At 39.6% G+C, this 20,838-nt stretch overlaps 1 protein-coding gene across 2 annotated transcripts; it reads right to left on the bottom strand.

Moving 5' to 3' along the window:
* Positions 1 to 36: 36 nt before the first annotated feature.
* On the bottom strand, positions 37 to 14,095 carry LOC121571024 (max-interacting protein 1-like). 2 transcript variants are annotated; one of them, XM_041882254.1, is made up of 6 exons: positions 13,777 to 14,095; positions 11,905 to 12,007; positions 11,043 to 11,072; positions 8,591 to 8,705; positions 6,902 to 7,073; positions 37 to 1,891 (listed from the first exon to the last, which is right to left on the bottom strand). In XM_041882254.1, exons 1-6 carry the CDS (start codon positions 13,982 to 13,984, stop codon positions 1,728 to 1,730), a joined length of 792 nt encoding a protein of 263 aa, XP_041738188.1. In that variant the 5' UTR covers positions 13,985 to 14,095; the 3' UTR covers positions 37 to 1,727. The 2 variants fall into 2 exon arrangements, with proteins under 2 accessions (XP_041738188.1, XP_041738197.1); XM_041882263.1 differs by lacking the exon at positions 11,043 to 11,072.
* Positions 14,096 to 20,838: the final 6,743 nt, after the last annotated feature.

Below are 20,838 nucleotides of genomic sequence, written 5' to 3'. Positions count from 1 at the left end.
AAAGAACAACTGAACACTGTATAGGTACATGGGGTGGTAGAGGTTTATTGATCAGGTTTTCAAGGGACCATTACCATGAACTACCCAAAATAGTAGCAGGGGACCAGCAATATATTATTTGTAAAAGTCACCTTTGATGGCTGATTTAGCACAGTAGAGTGTTCAGAGACACTTTCTTAGTCCAAGTCTTTTTCAAAATGCGTTGAAAAATACTGACATTGAATAAGGACTTGGAACTAAGAAACCTGTGCAAGAGTCAATTTAGCCATGTTAAGACACAGTTGGTGGTGATAATATTTTTAGTTGTACCACAAAAATATGGGTATGGTCATAAGATGAAATGTCCAATTTGGTTAGTGGAATAATCATGGGAAAGTGATTTTTGTAGACAAATACTCAAAATATACAGTTTCAGGGTTTTAACTTTGGAATGCTTCTCAACTACATTACAAAAAATAAGTTACTAAATAAGGATGCGATTCAAAACTCATAATTTAAATTCCTCCATGTGCTATTGTTCATGCTACAAAGACATGCGCCCTCAACTGGTCAATCCAAAGCACATGACAACAAAATTGAAAGCTACATTCAATACACATGCACCATTACTTTTTTGTTCCAACTTTTACAGCCATGTTATCTTACTATTGATTACTATTTGTAATTAATACATCTATTGAAGTTGCATACTAAATGAGCATGTTAAATTTGGTGTTGGACGGACAAAATTGTGTGCCAAAAACAGCCAACTGAAGAGTTGACATAACTGGCAAAAAGTGTTATTGCTTCAGAATTGTGCTTGGGAAGTGCGGGATAGCTTATTATAGCTGCTTACTGTATACAAACATTACTTTTGAAATCTCAAGGGGGATAGATGTCAATCATCTCACAAAAGAGGCCACTGAGTGAAACATTTAGCCTGTCCTGTACCATTGCACTAGCTTTTGTCTAGGATAACTTGTCAAACAATGCTCAGTTCAAAACCACAACAGACTTATATAAAACTTCACTTTACAGTTGTCAAAACATCTAAATAATATTTTTCATTTCATAATTCAGGTGTGACCAAGACATACAGTACAACACGATAAATATTGGAAAAATAAATACATTTCTCAATTATATTCTAATAAATTAGGAATAACATTGGTGACTTGTGTTAAAGATTTTGGGTGTAATTGTGGTTTATTCAAGCTGTAGGTACCGTATTAGAGCTGGTTTGGAGTGCAGATATAGAAGCGCTAGTGACTTGCTTGGTGAGTAATGAGAATTGTTTTTTCCTAGAGGGTCATCTACTAGGGGTTTCCAAAGTGTGTGTGGGGTGGTGGGGGGAGTGGCACTGGTGAGCTTCTGGCTGGTTTTATGTGGGGGTTTTGTGCTGGCTTTAGGAGGATACGGGTAACATTAGACTGTAGGTGCAGTCGCCCACATCAGAGGCAAGATTTACAGTTGTTGTAGTAGGATTAGTCCACTTTAAAACTGCAGGTGGGGTTTAGCTTTAAACTGGTTCTTAGGAGGAGAAGGCTAGTTTAGACTACAGGTGGTTGATATTTAGGCTGGTTCATAAGAGGAGAGGTCCAGTTTTAGACTTCAAGAGGAGTTGAACTTCAGGCTGGTTCTTTGTACAGTACCAGTTATAGACTGCAGGTGGAGTGGAGTTTTAGGCTGGTTCTTAGGAGAAGGCCAGTTTAGACTGCAGCTGTGGATGAGGAACTTCAGGCTGGTTCTTAGGAGGAAAAGGTCTGTTTAAGACTGCAGGTGGAGTAGCCCTCGTCGCTGGCCAGGCTCTGCCGACTGCTGTGGTCATCCAAGTCACTGCAGCCACTGGTGCTGATACTGTCCAACTCTCCATGGGAGAACTCAGTGCTTTCCACATCCACCTCGATCTCTTCTACAGAAATTGGGGTGAGAGGAAAATATTTTATAATGATCATCCCACGCTTAGTAATAAGATAATCGTATTGATTGACAACTAATGCTTGATGACACCCAATTCTACATTATAGACTGTAACAAATGTAAATTCTATTAACCGGTTTGAAATGGAACTGAACCAAACTGTTTCTTAGTATAATATACAGTGCCTTCAGAAAGTATTCATACCCCTTGACTTATTCCACATTTTGTTGAGTTACAGACTGAATTAAAAAATGATTACATAGATTTTGTAGGTTAGCCTGCCCACTTGTGGTATTATATATAACTACATGTATGAAACATATTTCTCTACATAAAATCTTCTAAAGGCATCCGCATCCCATCTGTAACAGTTGTGCATATATTATGATGACATTTTGTGACGTTTTTGTTCATTTTGGTCTTCGCTCCTTCGTCTGTGATTGGTCAACAATTGGTCACACTGCTGCTACTCTCTGTTTTTATTATCTATGCATAGTCACTTTACCCCTACCGACATGTACATATTACCTCCATTATCTCGACTAACCTGTACCCCTGCACATTGACTCGGTACCGGTAGCCCTTGTATATATTTTTATTGTGTTACTATTTTTTCTTTAGTTTAGCAAATTTTTCTTACTTACTTTTTTAAAACTCTGCATTGTTGGTTTTAAGGGCTCATAAGTAAGCATGGCACTTACCATGCTTACTTATGAGCCCTTAAAACCAACAATGCAGAGTTTTAAAAAAGTAAGTAAGAAAAATTTGCTAAACTAAAGAAAAAATTGTAACACAATAAAAATATATACAAGGGCTACCGGTACCGAGTCAATGTGCAGGGGTACAGGTTAGTCGAGATAATGGAGGTAATATGTACATGTCGGTAGGGGTAAAGTCTACTACACCTGTTGTATTCGGCAGATGTGATAAATACAATTTCATTTAATTTGAACAGTAGGGATTCTTATTCAAGTGTTTGTTGTTGTTCAATGAGAAACACATTTTTTTACTTGAGAAATACTGCACCAAACATCTAAGTTAGATGTCAAATTTCACAACTAAGACCTCGGCAAAAACGTCAAAATTACTGGCAGATTTCTTGATTTATCTTAGATTAATTCTGACTACTTTGAGGAAGTACTGTGCCTTGCAAAAGTATTCATCCCCATTGGCGTTTTTCCTATTTTGTTGCATTTCAACCTGTAATTTAAATTGATTTTTATTTGGATTTCATATAATGGACATACACAAAATAGTCCAAATTGGTAAAGTGAAATGAAAAAAAATGACTTGTTTCAAAAAATTCTAAAACATAAATAACGGAAAAGTTGTGCGTGCATATGTATTCACCCCCTTTGCTATGAAGCCCCTAAATACGATCTGGTGCAACCAATTACCTTCAGAAGTCACATAATTAGTTAAATAAAGTCCACCTGTGTGAATAGTTATGCACGCTCAAGTCTTCTGTTTTTTTGTCTTTTTCTTGTTTGTTTCACAATAAAAATTATTTTGCATCTTCAAAGTGGTAGGCACGTTGTGTAAATCAAATGATACAAACCCCCATTTTAATTCCAGGTTGTAAGGCAACAAAATAGGAAAAATGCCAAGGGGGGTGAATACTTCCGCAAGCCACTGTATACAGTGCCTTCAGAAAGTATTCACACCCCATGACTTTTTCCACATTTTGTTGTGTTACAGCCTGAATTCAAAATGGATTAAATTGATTTTGAAATACAGAAATATCTAATTTACATAAGTATTCACACCCCTGAGTCAATCAATACTTTGTAGAAGCATCCTTTCTGGGTATGTCTCTATGAGCTTTCCACACCTGGTTTGTGCATCATTTGCCCATTATTATTTTCAAAATTCGTCAAGCTATGTCAAATTGGTTGTTGAGCATCGCTAGACAACCATTTTCAGGTCTTGCCATAGATTTTCAAGTAGATTTAAGTCAAAACTGTAACTCGGCCACTCAGGAACATTCACTGTCTTCTTGGTAAGCAACTCCAATGTAGATGGACTTGTTTAGGTTATTGTCCAGCTGAAAGGTGAATTCACCTCCCAGTGTCTGGTGGAAAGCAGACTGAACCATGTTTTCCTCTAGGATTGTGCCTGTGCTTAGCTCCATTCCGTAAATTTTTTTATCCTGAAATATTCCCCAGTCCTTAACAATTACAAGGATACCCATACCATGATGCAGCCACCACTATGCTTGAAAATATGGAGAGTGGTATGCAGTAATGTATTGTGGATTTGCCCCAAACATAACACTTTGTATTCAGGACAAAAGGTTAATTGCTTTGCCACATTTTATGCAGTATTACTTACAGTGAGGGAAAAAAGTATTTGATCTCCTGCTGATTTTGTACGTTTGCCGACTGACAAAGAAATGATCAGTCTATAATTTTAATGGTAGGTTTATTTGAACAGTGAGAGACAAAATAACAACAACAAAATCCACAAAAACCCATGTCAAAAATGTTATAAATTGATTTGCATTTTAATGAGGGAAATAAGTATTTGACCCCCTCTCAATCAGAAAGATTTCTGGCTCCCAGGTGTCTTTTATACAGGTAACGAGCTGAGATTAGGAGCACACTCTTAAAGGGAGTGCTCCTAATCTCAGCTTGTTACCTGTATAAAAGACACCTGTCCACAGAAGCAATCAATCAATCAGATTCCAAACTCTCCACCATGGCCAAGACCAAAGAGCTCTCCAAGGATGTCAGGGACAAGATTGTAGACCTACACAAGGCTGGAATGGGCTACAAGACCATCGCCAAGCAGCTTGGTGAGAAGGTGACAACAGTTGGTGCGATTATACGCAAATGGAAGAAACACAAAATAACTGTCAATCTCCCTCTGCCTGGGGATCCATGCAAGATCTCACCTCGTGGAGTTGCAATGATCATGAGAACGGTGAGGAATCAGCCCAGAACTACACGGGAGGATCTTGTCAATGATCTCAAGGCAGCTGGGACCATAGTCACCAAGAAAACAATTGGTAACACACTACGCCGTGAAGGACTGAAATCCTGCAGCGCCCGCAAGGTCTCCCTGCTCAAGAAAGCACATATACAGGCCCGTCTGAAGTTTGCCAATGAACATCTGAATGATTCAGAGGAGAACTGGGTGAAAGTGTTGTGGTCAGATGAGACCAAAATCGAGCTCTTTGGCATCAACTCAACTCGCCGTGTTTGGAGGAGGAGGAATGGTGCCTATCAACCCCAAGAACACCATCCCCACCGTCAAACATGGAGGTGGAAACATTATGCTTTGGGGGTGTTTTTCTGCTAAGGGGACAGGACAACTTCACCGCATCAAAGGGACGATGGACGGGCCATGTACTGTCAAGTCTTGGGTGAGAACCTCCTTCCCTCAGCCAGGGCATTGAAAATGGGTCGTAAATGGGTATTCCAGCATGACAATGACCCAAAACACACGGCCAAGGCAACAAAGGAGTGGCTCAAGAAGAAGCACATGAAGGTCCTGGAGTGGCCTAGCCAGTCTCCAGACCTTAATCCCATAGAACATCTGTGGAGGGAGCTGAAGGTTCGAGTTGCCAAATGTCAGGCTCGAAACCTTAATGACTTGGAGAAGATCTGCAAAGAGGAGTGGGACAAAATCCCTCCTGAGATGTGTGCAAACCTGGTGGCCAACTACAAGAAATGTCTGACCTCTGTGATTGCCAACAAGGGTTTTGCCACCAAGTACTAAGTCATGTTTTGCAGAGGGGTCAAATACTTCCCTCATTAAAATGCAAATCAATTTATAACATTTTTGACATGCGTTTTTCTGGATTTTTTTGTTGTTATTCTGTCTCTCACTGTTCAAATAAACCTACCATTAAAATTATAGACTGATCATGTCTTTGTCATTGGGCAAACGTACAAAATCAGCAGGGGATCAAATACTTTTTTCCCTCACTGTAAGTGCCTTGTTGCAAACAATATGCATGTTTTGGAATATTTGTATTCTATACAGGCTTCTTTCCCTCTGTCAATTAGGTTAGTATTGTGGAGTAACTACAATATTGTTGATCCATCCTCAGTTTTCTCCTATCACAGCCTTTAAACTCTGTAACTGTTTTAAAGTCACCATTGGCCTCATGGTGAAATCCCTGAGCCGTTTCCTTCCTCTCCGGCAACTGAGTTAGGAATGACCCCTGTATCTTTGTAGTGATTGGGTGTATTGATACACCATCCAAAGTGTAATTAATAACTTCACCATGCTCAAATGAATATTCAATTTTTATGTTTACCTATCTACCAATAGTTGCCCATCTTTGAGAGGCATTGGAAAACCTCCCTGGTCTTTGTGGTTTAATCTGTCTTCACTGAAATTCACTGCTCGACTGATGGACCTTACAGATAATTGTATGTGTGGGTACAGAGATGAGGTAGTCAATCCAAAAACATTTTAAACACTATTATTGCACACAGAGTGAGTCCATGCAGCATATTTTTACTCCTGAAGTTATTTAGGCTTGCCATAACATTTTAGCTTTTCATTTTTTATGAATTTGTAAAAATGTCTAAAACATAATTCCACTTTGACATTATGGGGTATTGTGTGTAGGCCTATGACAAAATAAATCTCTATTTAATCCATTTTAAATTCAGGTTGTAACACAACAAAATGTGGAAAACGTAAAGGGGTCTAAATACCTTTTTTTTGTTTTTCCTTTTTCTCCCCAATTTCATGTATCCAATTGGTAGTTACAGTCTTGTCCCATCACTGCAACTCCCGTACGGACACCGGAGAGGCGAAGGTCGAGAGCCGTGCGTCCTCCGAAACACAACCCAACCGAACCGCACTGCTTGTTGACACAATGCCTGCTTAACCCGGAAGCCAGCCGCACCAATGTGTCGGAGGAAACACTGTACACTTGGAGACTTGGACACGTGGGGTCTGAATACTATCTGAAGGCACTGTAACATTGCCACTGTCAGACGAAATATGCAGGGAGTAACTAAGCTCTGTGGAATGGTTGGCTCACCTCGGTCCGAGTGTTCTGAGGCCAAAGGGGAACCTACGCTGTCCATATGGACCATGTCCCTGTCTCCGTCTCCAGGGTTCTGTAGGTGGGCCAGCTGCCTCTGCAGGTGCCTCTGCTCACGCTCCAGGCTCTCCAGCTGGTGCTGACTCCTCCGGTCCATCTCCTCTAGTTTCTACACAAAAACAGAGAGGAGAGAAAGTTAATCAACCTTATGTGTGGATTACCCTTCGAATTTGTTGGTATTTTACAGTGGTGGAAAAAGTACTCAATTGTCATACTTGAGTAAAAGTAAAATGCCTTAATATAAAATTACTTAAATAAAAGTGAAAGTAACCCAGTAAAATAATTCAATATCAAAAGTAAATGGAATTTCTAAAAGTAAAAGTATAAATAATTTAAAATTCCTTATATTAAGCAAACCAGACGGCACAATACATATATATTTTTATTTATTTACGGATAGCCAGGGGCACACTTGAACACTCAGACATAATTCACAAACAAAGCATTTGTGTTTAGTGAGTCCGCCAGATCAGAGGCCGTAGGGATGACCAGGGATGTTCTCTTGATAAGTGTGTGAATTGGACCATTTCCCTGTCAAAATGTAACAAGTACTTTTGGGTATCAGGGAAAATGTATGGAGTAAAAAGTACATTATTTTCTTTAGGAATGTAGTGAAGTAAAAGTTGGCAAAATATAAATAGTAAAGTACAGATACCCAAAAAACAACTTAACTAGTACTTTAAAGTATTTTTACTTAAGTACTTTACACCACTGGTATTTTATGAATAATACTTGCATATAAATAAATGGTGTAGGCTAAGGAGCAGCTATTTATCAAATTTCATCAGACATCTGCACATAGTATGACACAGCCCTCTGTCGTACAGTCATTCACAGATATTCCGTTTTACTGTACAAATTATAGAATCTTCAACAGCTGCCATTTACAAACAGATTTAAAATTGAATAATGTTTTTATTTTTATTTTACTCTACTTTTGCGACAACACAAATTCTGCCCATTCAAGATTGAGGGACAAACTGTGTGTGTTCTTCTGAGCCTGAATAATCATATGTGAATTTATCCACATCAGACCAGGCTAAAAATACCAACAGATCCAAACGGCTGTAGTGGCAAAGTAATTCCTGACATTTTTGTACGATGGCCAAATGCAGAGCTGGATTTTCTGCTTGTAGGAAAACAAGGGCAATGGCTGGGTTGGTTAAGGTTGAGCATACAAGCCACTCTTTCTTTCACTTTGTATTTTCATTCTGAAACACAGCAATGTGCCAAACATTTCTCAGATCAATTAGAAATACTTTTTCAGAGTTCACAAGGGGGTGACAAATAGGTTCCAGACTACATCTACACCTGGATAAAAGGGAAAATAAAAGCTTTCTAACCAATCATGTTTGATAAATCAGTTATACCCATTAAAGGTATATCCCCATTTCCATTGCATTTGCTTGCGTTTCCAGGCCCACAAGTGTGCAGCCAGGAGTAGCAAGTGATTTGCAGGCTGAGGAAGTAGATCACATTGTGTTTGTGTGCTGCAGTGCTATGGCAGGTCATGGAGCACACAGCTTCTCTATCCATAGGCAAGGGGCTTCCATTGAACCATTCACCAGATCCCATAACACCATGGTCCCCATGACACCACCGTGGTGGCATTGTTGACTACAGTACCTTAATGTGCCCCTTGGCCTTGTTGAGCAACCCCAGGGTAGTGTGCCGACTGCAGTCTGGTCCCAGTGGGATCAGTGTCTTCAACCTCTCCAAACACAGGCGGAGATGTGCTCGTCTAAGAGGGTGAAGAAACAACAGAGGACTACTCTTTAGTGAAACCAATAATAGGAATGGTCTCTCTACATCCAGATGCAATTCCTGGATTTGATGAGGCCCTATTCCCATCCCCTCTACGTCGATGGATGAATATCTTTGGAGGTAATTAGTCATTGATCTGGTTATTATACTGAACAAAAGTATAAATTCAACATGCAACAATTTCAACGATTTTACTGAGTTACAGTTATATTAGGAAATCAGTCAATTGAAATAAATTCATTAAACCCTAATCTATGGATTTCAAATGACTGGGAATACAGATACAGTATGCATCTGTTGGTCACAGATACCTTAAAAATAATGGGCCTCACAATGGGCCTCAGGATTTCATCACAGTATTTTTGTGCATTCAAATTGCCATCGGTAAAATGCAATTGTGTTCGTTGTCCGTAGCTTATGCCTGCCCATACCATAACCCTACGGCCACCATGGGGCACTCTGTTCACAATGTTGACATCAGCAAACCGCTCGCCCACACGACGCCATACACATGGTCTACGGTTCTGAGGCCGGTTGGACGTAATGCCAAATTCTCTAAAACGACGTTGGAGGTGGCTTATGGTAGAGAAATTGACATTAAATTATCTGGCAACAGCTCTGGTGGGCATTCCTGCAGTCAGCATGCCAATTGCACGCGCCCTCAAAACTTGAGACATCTGTGGCATTGTGTTGTGTGACAAAACTGCAAATTTTTATTATTATTGTCCCCAACTTCTTGATATGCCACACCGATCAGGTGGATGGATTATTTTGGCAAAGGGGAAATGCTCACTAACAGGGATGTAAACAAATTTGTGCACAACCTTTGAGAGAAATAAGCTTTTTGTGCGTATGGAACATTTCTGGGATCATTTATTTCAGCTCATGAAACTTGGGACCAACACTTTACATGTTGCATTTATATTTTTGTTCAGTATAGTAATTGATTGACCTACAAAAGCAGACCCTTTATATTATTTTCCATTTTGTTGGATAGAAAGGCTAATACATTACTTATAGTCTGGGCCCAGAGCTGCTGAACATCCTAGTGTCTAGATTTGGAAGGGTGTTGTCCTTACATTCAAATGCATTGAAATGTAGGTTAAATTGGGATGACAACTCCTGTCTCGCTAATGATGACCAACCCCTTTGTAGTGCAATTTGAGATTAAGCTATTATCATCCAGAGGCCTGGGCCATCCCTCTTCTGTGTTCTATGATGATTCCCACACTAGCTGCTCTCTACATATTAGCCCATGTCACTGTATTTTGGGAACCGTGCCCTGACATGTTCTTCTTATTGGAACCAAAGATCAGGCCCTGTGCAATAAGCTGCTTTTCAATGCACAGAAAAGCTTAGTTTACGTGGAGGGAAACACACTGTCTGAAACAAGCAGTTCCAGTTCCAACTGTGGACACGTTGTATGGTTGTCTTCCAAGAACAACCTGTACTGGACTGAACTCCCTGATTTGCCTTGCAAAACATACATCTCTGCTCTACCACCAGGATGCTAGCATGCTAATGACCACCACTGTACAAACAAACTTGACATTGTGAAGGTGTTGATAAAAGAAGTGTTGTTTGAAGTCCAGCTGTAAAATAAGCCGCTTTATAAGCCAGTATTACATTTTCAAATTCTGGGTCAATATATTTAGCCTAACATCAGGATATGCTAAATAAATGCAGCCTCCAGAGTATTTTGGATTATCAGCTTGAGGTTCCATTTTGAAAAGACAGCTGGCTCTGGAGATAAAGTCCCCGGAAATAGCTATTTGCCACACCACATAAAATGTTACGAAATTTGTAGCAAAACAACATCCCTGTATTTGTATTTATTATGGATCCCCATTAGCTGCTGCCAAGGCAGCAGCTACTCTTCCTGGGGTCCAGCAAAATGAAGGCAGTTATACATTTTTTTTTTTTTTACATTACAATACATTCACAACAGATTTCACAACATATTAAGTGTGTGCCCCTGTGTTACTTGTGTACTATCAAACCATGTAGCAGTCTGCACAGTTGAATTATTATGTGGATATGATGTTTGATATGCACCAAGACAGGTTATGCACCATAAGATATATTAGGCCTATATCTCTTTGACTAATTAATTATCATGTAACTCAAGTGTTTTACCCCATGTTACACAGTTGTGGACCAAATCACAGTCGGGTGGGGAATCAGAGTAGAGAAGAACATGGTAGATGAATGCACATTCAGTACTTGCAGAGATCTTCAATTGATCAACAATAACCACTGTCAATGGAAATATTCGCAATGGCCTCTAACACAGTCACAACCCCTTCTGACTCACCTATTTTTTTCCAGCTCATTGTGTGCTGATCTGGGTGTAAAAGAAAATGGACAGGTTATAGACCATATACTTAGATAGACATCGCATCATTGTATCTATCTTATTATGGCATCTGTGAGAGCATGGGCAGTGCCATTGAGGCCATTTCCATTTTGAAGTAGTCCATTTTCTTCTACTACTTCTATGAGTTAGCAAACTAACAGAAACGGTGCATACTGCCACCTAAAGTGTGTTGTTTGAACAGGTATAAAGCCAAGGTTTACGATTTACTGCCACCTGCAGTTATGGAATGTTTGCTCACAAGTATAATTCATTGGCTGATCCCTCCTGATGACCCGGATGGAATCATGTGATCCTTTCTTGACCCATAGGAAGTCCCACCCAGTTTACTACTTCAAAATGGTGAAAGTGGTGCTGCCCATGCTAAAACTGGCTTTTGGGCACTAGAGACTTCTATCTATTTCTATGTTATAGACAGAAATCCAAAAACAAGATATGTTAGCAATAAGCTTTATAAAAGACTGGTTTGACAGTTTCTGTCTTGGTGCACTTTGTTTCTTCCAAGTCCAATAATGAAGAACGGGTAAAAAACAAAATGCTATCAAATCAAAGTCCACAGATTTGCAGGTGTTATAGCAGGTGCAGAGAAATGCTTATGTTACTTGCTCCAACAGTGCAATAGAATGTCTCCAAATACAATACAAATACACAAACAATCAAAAAATCTAAACAAGAAATCAAGAAATTACAGAATGGTCCACTTAACAATCCAGAGTAGATATATTAGAGTGAGCATGCAACTGTAATAACATGGGTATTTGTAATAACACAGTTATAAATAATTATGACAAGCTTAATTTACCTGTTGTGAATATTGTCAATTTTCTTATTTTTGAATTTCCGTTGTCTCTGATGATGCTTGTTCTGAGTTGCAGGGCATGTTGAGGCATATCCATGTTCACATTCTGTTGATGAAATATATATTTTTAACACATTAGGCCTTACATTATAGATTCTGTCATTTCTGTCAGACAAATACTTTTTTGTTTTGGTCTGTAACATTTGTGACATCAAGCTAGTCCCAAGACAACAGGGAATGAATAAACAACATGTCACATAGCCTACCTTCCCCTCCTGTCTATATCCTGCAGCTTCCAATCATCTGTCAATGTTGGCAAACAGTAATGTAGTCATACTGTTGATTATTGTAAAACAAAAATACAACAAAAAAAAAGTTTTCTTTTAAGTTTAGTAAAACTTGGGGAAATGCCTATAGCTTCACCCAACACTGTCTTTTACTTTCTCAACAGTTGATATGAGGACGGTTTTTAAGACACCCTCAATGCCTTTTGGGATAAATTCCATACAGATTATTTTGGATGTTTGTGCTACAAAGCAGGAAACCCATTTTGTACATGGTTTATTGAAAAATACCAACAAACTCTTTCTTCAAGACATAGGCCTATTCATTCATTACTAATTTTGAAATATCACTTAGTAGGCTATATTAGGCTACAGCAGACAATAACATGCATATAGAATACTCAAATTATGTCCAATATAAAAACAATAACATGTATAATTGTCTAACATAGGCTATACACGTTTTAACCCATTTCTGGCAATGTCAGTATAATAAAATGTCCAATATGAGATTGATGACAGAATTGTGTTAATGTAATATATTTTTTGATCTAATCCTAATTTGTGTATACATACACCTACCAATCCCACAGAATACATGTGACGTCAAAGTTTAACCTGGGTTTGATTGGGTATCTGAAAGGACTCTAGACGGGAACATGGGTTTAGTCCAATCAAAACGGTCAATTTTGCTCCATGTGGAAACCATGTGAACAACAGTGAAGATAAGAGGAAGAGCAACTGACAGAAATAAAGAAATAATAGGGCTGGCATTATAGAGCTTCTATATTCAGCCTCTGCATAATATGCAGATAAAAAACAAACAAAAAAGGGTTTATTTGCCTCATTTGACAGTTGGATTTGGTGTGAGCTAAATAAACATAGGTCTACGGATTATTTGCTTTTCTTCGGCCTGCAGGCATCCACATCCACAGCCAGAAATGGAAGGAAAACCTATGCTCAGCGTTGAGTAGGCTAGGCTAGGTTTAAAAATAAGGTGAGTGAGAGTTTGATAAATCGACTAGCCTATTATGTAGCCTAAATATTTTAATAAGTAGCCTAAATCGAAGGAAGACAAAGCTCAAAGGAAGACAGTCTAACGCACACAGGGCTGCCTTCATGGATACCATTAGAATATGTTTAGTTTAGACCTATTAATGTCTCTAAGAAAATAAACTCATGGAGCTATAGGCAAGTCTCATCCAATTTGAAAATGCACACTGGAATAGCCATTTAAATTCTGCTACCATTCGTGGAAAATGCCATAGTGGGTGAGAGCATAATTTTAAGTCACAGGTTTGTTTTTGACCATGGATTGTTTTTGTAGGCTATATCTAATTCATAAACCATACAAAATATGTCCAGTGCAAGTGATTCATTTGAAATATTCCTAGCATTATCTAAACAAATGTGCATTGGCAGAATATGTTGAAATATTAGGCCTATTCACAATCAGACAAATGGAAGCAGGGGAGTCAGACAGTTGGCTCTCATGTTTACGCGTCTTTTGTCGCCCTAACCATCTCGGTCCATTGTTGTCTGCCTTGGCGAGTCTGCCTCTGAAATCACCAGAATAGCCTACATTACTTACTTCCGTTGTTCTTTTCATTGTTCTCAATGTAATTTGCTGCATCCAGCAACACCTGAACGTTTTTCATGAAAGTGTCGATTTGGTCCATTGCGGAACATTCGGAATATAGGACGTCGGAATATCCAGACATATCGCTAAAATCCTGTTGGTCCATGGACGCATCCGACTCCAAAAGGATCTCGCTCTGCTGTCTCATATATTTAACCATTTTATTTTATGAGAACTGCCAGCAGTCTGAATTTGGTCTCCTTGTCCAAACTGTGCAACGTGCAGAATGAGGGAGATACTGCAATGAATTGGAGTAGATGAAATTGTGCAGTCTGTGAGCCACTTGCCCTAGTTGGCGGTTAATCCCTCCCACCAACGCATGCACATTGCATTCACCGTTGTCAACTGTATGCAAGCCTTGTCATCAACATATTGCTGGAAAGCAACATTTACATGTATGTATAGTCTAACACAGCCCTACATCAGTATTCACAATATAGCTAATCCTGAAGAAAAATTACAACTCCCCGAAATGGACTGAATGTTTGGCTCAAGTGATCACTCTACCTTCATGATACAAATAGTTCACATAATTTGTAATGCAATTTGTTTTAGACTGATTTAAATAATTGCTCTACTTGTAATAGGGCGGCAGGTAGCTTAGTGGTTAAGAGCGTTGTGCCAGTAACCGAAAGGTCGCTGGTTCTAATCCCCGAGCCGACTAGGTGAAAAAATCTGTCGATGTGCCCTTGAGCAAGGCACTTAACCCTAATTGCTCCTGTAAGTCGCTCAGGATAATAGCGTCTGCTAAATGACTAATTATTTTTATTTATTATTTTGTACAGTATGTTGTTGCTGTCCTTATACATTTAAGTCATTTAGCAGACGCTCTTATCCAGAGCGACTTACAGTTAGTGAGTGCATACATCATTTTTTATACTGGCCCCCCATGGGAATCAAACCCACAACCCTGGCGTTGCAAACACCATGCTCTACCAACTGAGCTACATCCCTGCCGGCCATTCCCTCCCCTACCCTGGACCAATTGTGCGCCGCCCCATGGGTCTCCCGGTCGCGGCTGGCTACGACAGAGCCTGGATACGAACCAGGATCTCTAGTGGCACAGCTAGCACTGCGATGCAGTGCCTTAGACCATTGCGCCACTCGGGAGACGCAATGACTAGCATCTGCATCAAAGCATTTACTAGTGATGGGGTAAAAACAAATCAATAGTGTGACCTGCTTAACAAGGACAGAGGAATTTAACCTATTGAAAATGTCTTCCTCTACCTATCACATCAAGTCCTCACATAAAGTGCATTGTCATCCGGCCTCAATCGATTTAATGTATTGAAGTAGGATGCTATGCAGGGCCTTGATATGATGGGAATGCACCACCAAAGTCATAGTTTAGAGTTTAAATGATTTCCCAATAGACAAAGTTTAATGGAATGCATTTATGAGTGCACACTGTGGAAGCACTTGGTATTTAAGTGATAATGCCAGAGAAGCCGGTGTTTGGAGGATATATTGGCACTGGTGTTGTTAGGCCCGAGACGAAGTCCAGTCGTTCAGTCTTTTTGTTCTGTATCTATGGATGTGACCCAGTCGTTCGTTCTAAATGTTCCATTACCATACTGGCTGGCAACGTTCTTATCCCTTGCTTGCTAGCTAGCCAACTACGGCTAACTTACAGTCACGTCAAAAAGTGCAGCCAGAGTAGCTGCATTTGCAATTGTTTAAGCTGTTTTCTAGTGACATTTATTTTAATACATCCATGACAATGAGGCGCGCATCGAAAATGTGCTCACTCGTCAGGACAATGTTCTCCAGAGGAGCTAGCCAACAACACACTTCAAACTGAAGCTGGAAAGACTGCAAACTAGCTGCACGTTTTGTTTGACCTTTTTTCAATTAACATTTCTTTGTATATATCCATAAAAATGATGTCAGCTGATTCATGATTTCGACTGGCTGAGAAATGGTGCCTGTCTATCTCGTCCCGACTGCCGACACGTTCATTACTATGAGACAGCTGGAGATCGAATTTGAATATTGAAACAATGTTGCAAATGTCGGAGAGACAGACAGCAAGGTTTATACAAATCTAAAAATTAGTCTAAAAGAAATGTGAGATAATGTCTAGATGCTTTTAATAGTGGAGATCAAGTTTATAAAGTGTCTGGCTGGGCTGATGAGACAGTGGATTGCACAGTCAGATGGAACAGAGTAAATAGGCGTTTTAACGTCATAGATTTAGCCGGTGGTAACTTGTGGAATTGACACCGGCTGGAATGCGGTTTTAACCAATCAGCTTTCAGGATTACACCCACCCGTTGTATAATATATAATATCCCACAGTCCTTCCCCAAGGTTTAGTCACTTTAGCACCCCCTGTTGCTACTTTGAGACAGTTTTAAAACAGTGAATAAATAAACATACCATTTTCTGTAGAGAAGCATTATTTTCGAAGTTAAAATTTTGTATTTGTATGTTTGACTTACAGTAGCCTACTTCAATATACTTGACTTCTGAAAGAGTGAACTCTAAATAAATTAATCCATTGTGGGACCACTTCATGTGAACTACACAATCATATTGATTGCTCCATATAGAGCAGGGGTGTCAAACTCATTCGGTGGAGGGCTGAGTGTCTGCAGGCTTTTAGTTTTTCCTTTCAATTAAGACCTAGACAACCAGGTGAGGGGAGTTCCTTCCTAATTATTGACCTTAATTCATCAATCAAGTACAAGGGTGGAGCGAAAACCCACGGACACTCGGCCTTCCATGGAATGAGTTTGACTCGTGATATAAAGGATACCATGATAAAGCTATACAATAAAGCTTACCTTGAAATTGAATTAATTTCTAGTTGGACGGTCTATTACTATTGTGCCTTTGATTGATTAAGAAGTCATTTTTTCCTTGGCAGAGAAGGAAGGAGGAGGACAGAGGGTATTGGGGCTGTCTTTAGGGGGGCAGTCATGCGTGTGAGCCTGTGTTGTGCGTCTGAGACAATGGGTGCAGATGGCTGCCCCACTGCAGATGTGGCCATGGCTGTAACGGACGCCTGGGAGAGAGAACACCCTCCCATGGAGTCTATTTCAGCTGCTTGGCAAGGACTGATGCACACACACACACACACACACACACACACACACACACACACACACACACACACACACACACACACACACACACACACACACACACAATTAGAGAAAGAAAGAGAGACAGATGCTCATGTTGAAAGCATATGAGGACTGGGTTTAGGTATCTGTCCATATTACATACTGGGATCGTGTACAGACTGTCAGCTCTCTGCTTTGACACAGACAGCATAGAAAGCTGACCCATTGTAGGATAGTGTAGAATGTGACCACAACTGGAGTAATCTGAAAAGCCTGAGGATTATACTAGTCGGCTCAGCTGTCACAGAGGAGGCAAAGTCACACGTTGTGTGTGTGTCAGTCAAACCATGTAGCAGCAGTCCCTATGGTTACCCTCAGTAGGGAGTGTATTGCATGTAATGTTCTGAACAGCAAAATGTGTATTCTTAAAGAGGAAGAACAACTGTGGATAATAGGCATGTGCAAGTCCGATTTCTGTCTCCTGACATTTTATCATCAGATAGTGACCAAAAATAAGATATTATATGATTCAAACATACTGGCTGTTCTGAAGACTGGTACATGAAGTGAAATGTTGTGTAAGAGTGTTCTAAGATATTGTATTTTACTTTAAAGAGTAAGATATTTCCTATATAACCTTATTATAACATATTGTCTACTCTATATGACTGTTATTACATACCATGGTGGTCATCTGCTCTGAGATGCTATCTATATCTGTCTGTAGTTGGGTATTATGCAGTTGTGCCTATTGTCTGAACACAATGGTTGTTCTTTACCCTGAGGTCACAGCAGACGGTCACTCCACCAGCCCAGAGTGTGTCACCTGTTCCTTAAAGCAAGCCCACACCACCGACTCCTCCTCTCATTAACACTCATTAACACAGGCAGTAGATGGAAGAGCTGCTGAACACTAAGCTTTGTACTTCACAGACACAGCAAGGGCTGTTGATCAGAAAACCTTAGGAAGTTTGGCACCTACTTTTTCTAGTGAGAATAAAACATGAATCATGTAGGCTACTGCTTAATGCAGGGTCATCTCAGTCCCAATTATAGTCAGTCGTCTAATGTCACCTCTTGAGATGAGATGGGGTGGTGGTATGATCCTGTCTCACACGCCTGACAGGACCACCTGTTGGACGGCAAATCCCCTCTTTGTCTCCACAGCCCCTCTCATTGGATTACCATGGCAACCTCTATTCACACACAACAGCAATAGACCTACTGAATATTACATTTTTACATTTACATATAGAGGGGCTTCACATAGATAGGCAATTATCAATCAGGAAGATGCATTGTTTTTAGGTGACACCACCGTTTTGTAGTAGACTACTGTGTAAATACAAGTTTTAAAAGAAAGCCTTATTCCCTTGAGTATTGAATGTGTGTGGGTGTTTCTAAGGAGAAGGCCTGCCAGGATTATTCTACCTGGAGCCTGTTGATATGAGGATGCAACGTTACAGAATGTTTAGCTCTTCATGTGTTATGTAGAACCTATATAATTGTCTGCCAAGTAGAATAGGCAGCTCTATTCATTACATTTCAATTTGCCTTGTATTAAATGCATTATGAACAAAATTGTATAATGTAGGCTCCATGAAATATGAAATGCGTTATGAAGGGCCTTTCTGACTACAAGTGCACCAGTATCCCAAAGTATTAAGCGAAAACAAGAAAACAGCATTGGTATTAATAAAAAATATAAAAAACGTAAGGCTACTATTATATTATAAGAATTTCGGTGACAACCTTGTTGATTAACAATATTGGTTTGTTAACGCATTTATTTTTTAATATAAATAAATGTGGGACACAAAAAAAGGCAGTGTAGAACACCATTTCCCAAACTGCATTGCTCCAATAACTTTCAAAAGATTGTTCCTTAAGTTTGCCCCCCAGAAATTGATTTTCCATTGAATGAAGTCGCACAAAAATGTGTGTCTTTTCCTACGAATTAAGTGGCACAAAAATGTGTGTATTTTCACACAAATTAAGCCACACAAAAACGCACGAAATCTGCTGAAATACTTTTTGTATATATTTGCACGAATTGAGCGTGAGATTGTGTTGATGTTTGCCATGGGCTCTCCAACCTTGTTCCTGCAGCTACCCAGTGCTTAATTTGGGAAACCAAGTGAAATCTGTTTGGGAACATCCATAGTAAACATATTTCACTAAACTGTTGACAGTCTGTCTGCACGCTCGAGAAATGAATAAAGGAGAGAGAGGAGAAGATGGAAATGCATGGTGGTGAGTTATTATGTATAGCTACAGGTAATGTGTCACTTAATTAATTATGAAAATATAGAACATTCCCTATTACTATACTATTCAAAATCAAATACAAATCCACTAATTGTGGGCTAACTGTAAGCCGCCCTACACAATCAATGAACCAAAGGCCAAAGGCTATACGTTCTCTCCCAGACCCATGGATAGAAATTTTGGAGTGTAGCATAAGGTAATCAGTCCATCCAGTATTCATAATAATACAGTCCACACTCAAAGGCTAGACCAATTACGTACCAAAGACATCTTAAATCAGTTTTTTTTTTGGTTTTTCAGCCATGCATAATATGCGGTAGGCTACAGTATGTACTGTATAATGGCACAAGCATAATTTGTATTCCAGTTTCTTTTTCGGGCTTGGGCTCATAAGCCTATGCATATGCATAGGCGCTAATATGCGTATGAGGGTTTTGAATTAATCATCACCTTAGAAAGCGCTGTCCGTTTCGTTGAGTTAGGCTTTGAAACAACATCCACAACAACCATGTTTTACAGTTTCAACCTGTTGAACTTCTTTCTTCAAATTGATCATCACAGTGAGGTGAGTTTTAAAAGTATGATAGGCCTACTGTTTTGATGATAAGTGTTTGATGTGATTTTCGGTTAGATTTGCATTGATGTCAGAGTGGTTAGAGGGACAATAGAGCCCTGAGTACTAGGCCATTAGGACCTGATGGTAGTTAGCAAGTTGGATACTACCAAAGCATGTCCAGAGTGCATAAAAGGAGATTACCGTGACTCAATGGTCACGTGGAATTTTACTGCGGTCATGACTGCCGCAACAGCCCTATCTGAGACCAGGTTTCTTAATAGGATGTTGGGCCACCACCAGCCAGAACAGCTTCAATGCACCTTAGCATAGATTCTACAAGTGTTTGGAACTCTATTGGAGGGATGTGACGCTATCCAGAGTCTCCCATAAGTGTACAATTGGTTTGAGATCTGGTGACTGAGACAGCCATGGCATATGGCAGGGTTATTGACATACATGTAACTGCCAACATAATGGAAACACTTGAGTAAACAGTATATACAAAGTATATTGAAAGCAGGTGCTTCCACACAGGTGTGGTTCCTGAGTTAATTAAGCAATTAACATCGGTCCGGAGCTTGCTGGTTCTCTGTTCTCCCTGATAATTAATCAAATCAAATCAAATTTTATTTGTCACATACACGTGTTTAGCAGATGTTATAGCGGGTGTAGCGAAATGCTTATTGCACACACCTGGTGTCCCATGTCTAAATCCCTGATTAGAAGGAACAATAAAAAAGCAGTGAGTTTGAGAGCAATATGGTTTACATCAGTTTCATGCTCATCAAACCATTCAGTGACAACTCGTGCCTTGTGGATGGGGCCATAGCCATGACAGCCAAAATAATGGCCTGCCCAGCATTTTTATACATGACCCTAAGCGTGATGGGATGTTAATTGCTTAATTAACTCAGGAACCACACCTGTGTGGAAGCACCTGCTTTCAATATACTTTGTATATACTGTTTACTCAAGTGTTTCCATTATTTTGGCAGTTACATGCATGTCAATGTTTGTTGCATGATTTAATGACATAAGAATGCAAAAATATTTAAAAGAATGTAAGCAATACTGTATGTTTCAATCAACAATGGACCTTGGTAAAATAAAAAAATCATG

This window comes from Coregonus clupeaformis, chromosome 1 (assembly GCF_020615455.1).
Source record: "Coregonus clupeaformis isolate EN_2021a chromosome 1, ASM2061545v1, whole genome shotgun sequence".
Taxonomy (NCBI): Eukaryota; Metazoa; Chordata; class Actinopteri; order Salmoniformes; family Salmonidae; genus Coregonus; species Coregonus clupeaformis.
This window is presented reverse-complemented; position numbering and strand designations above follow the sequence as displayed.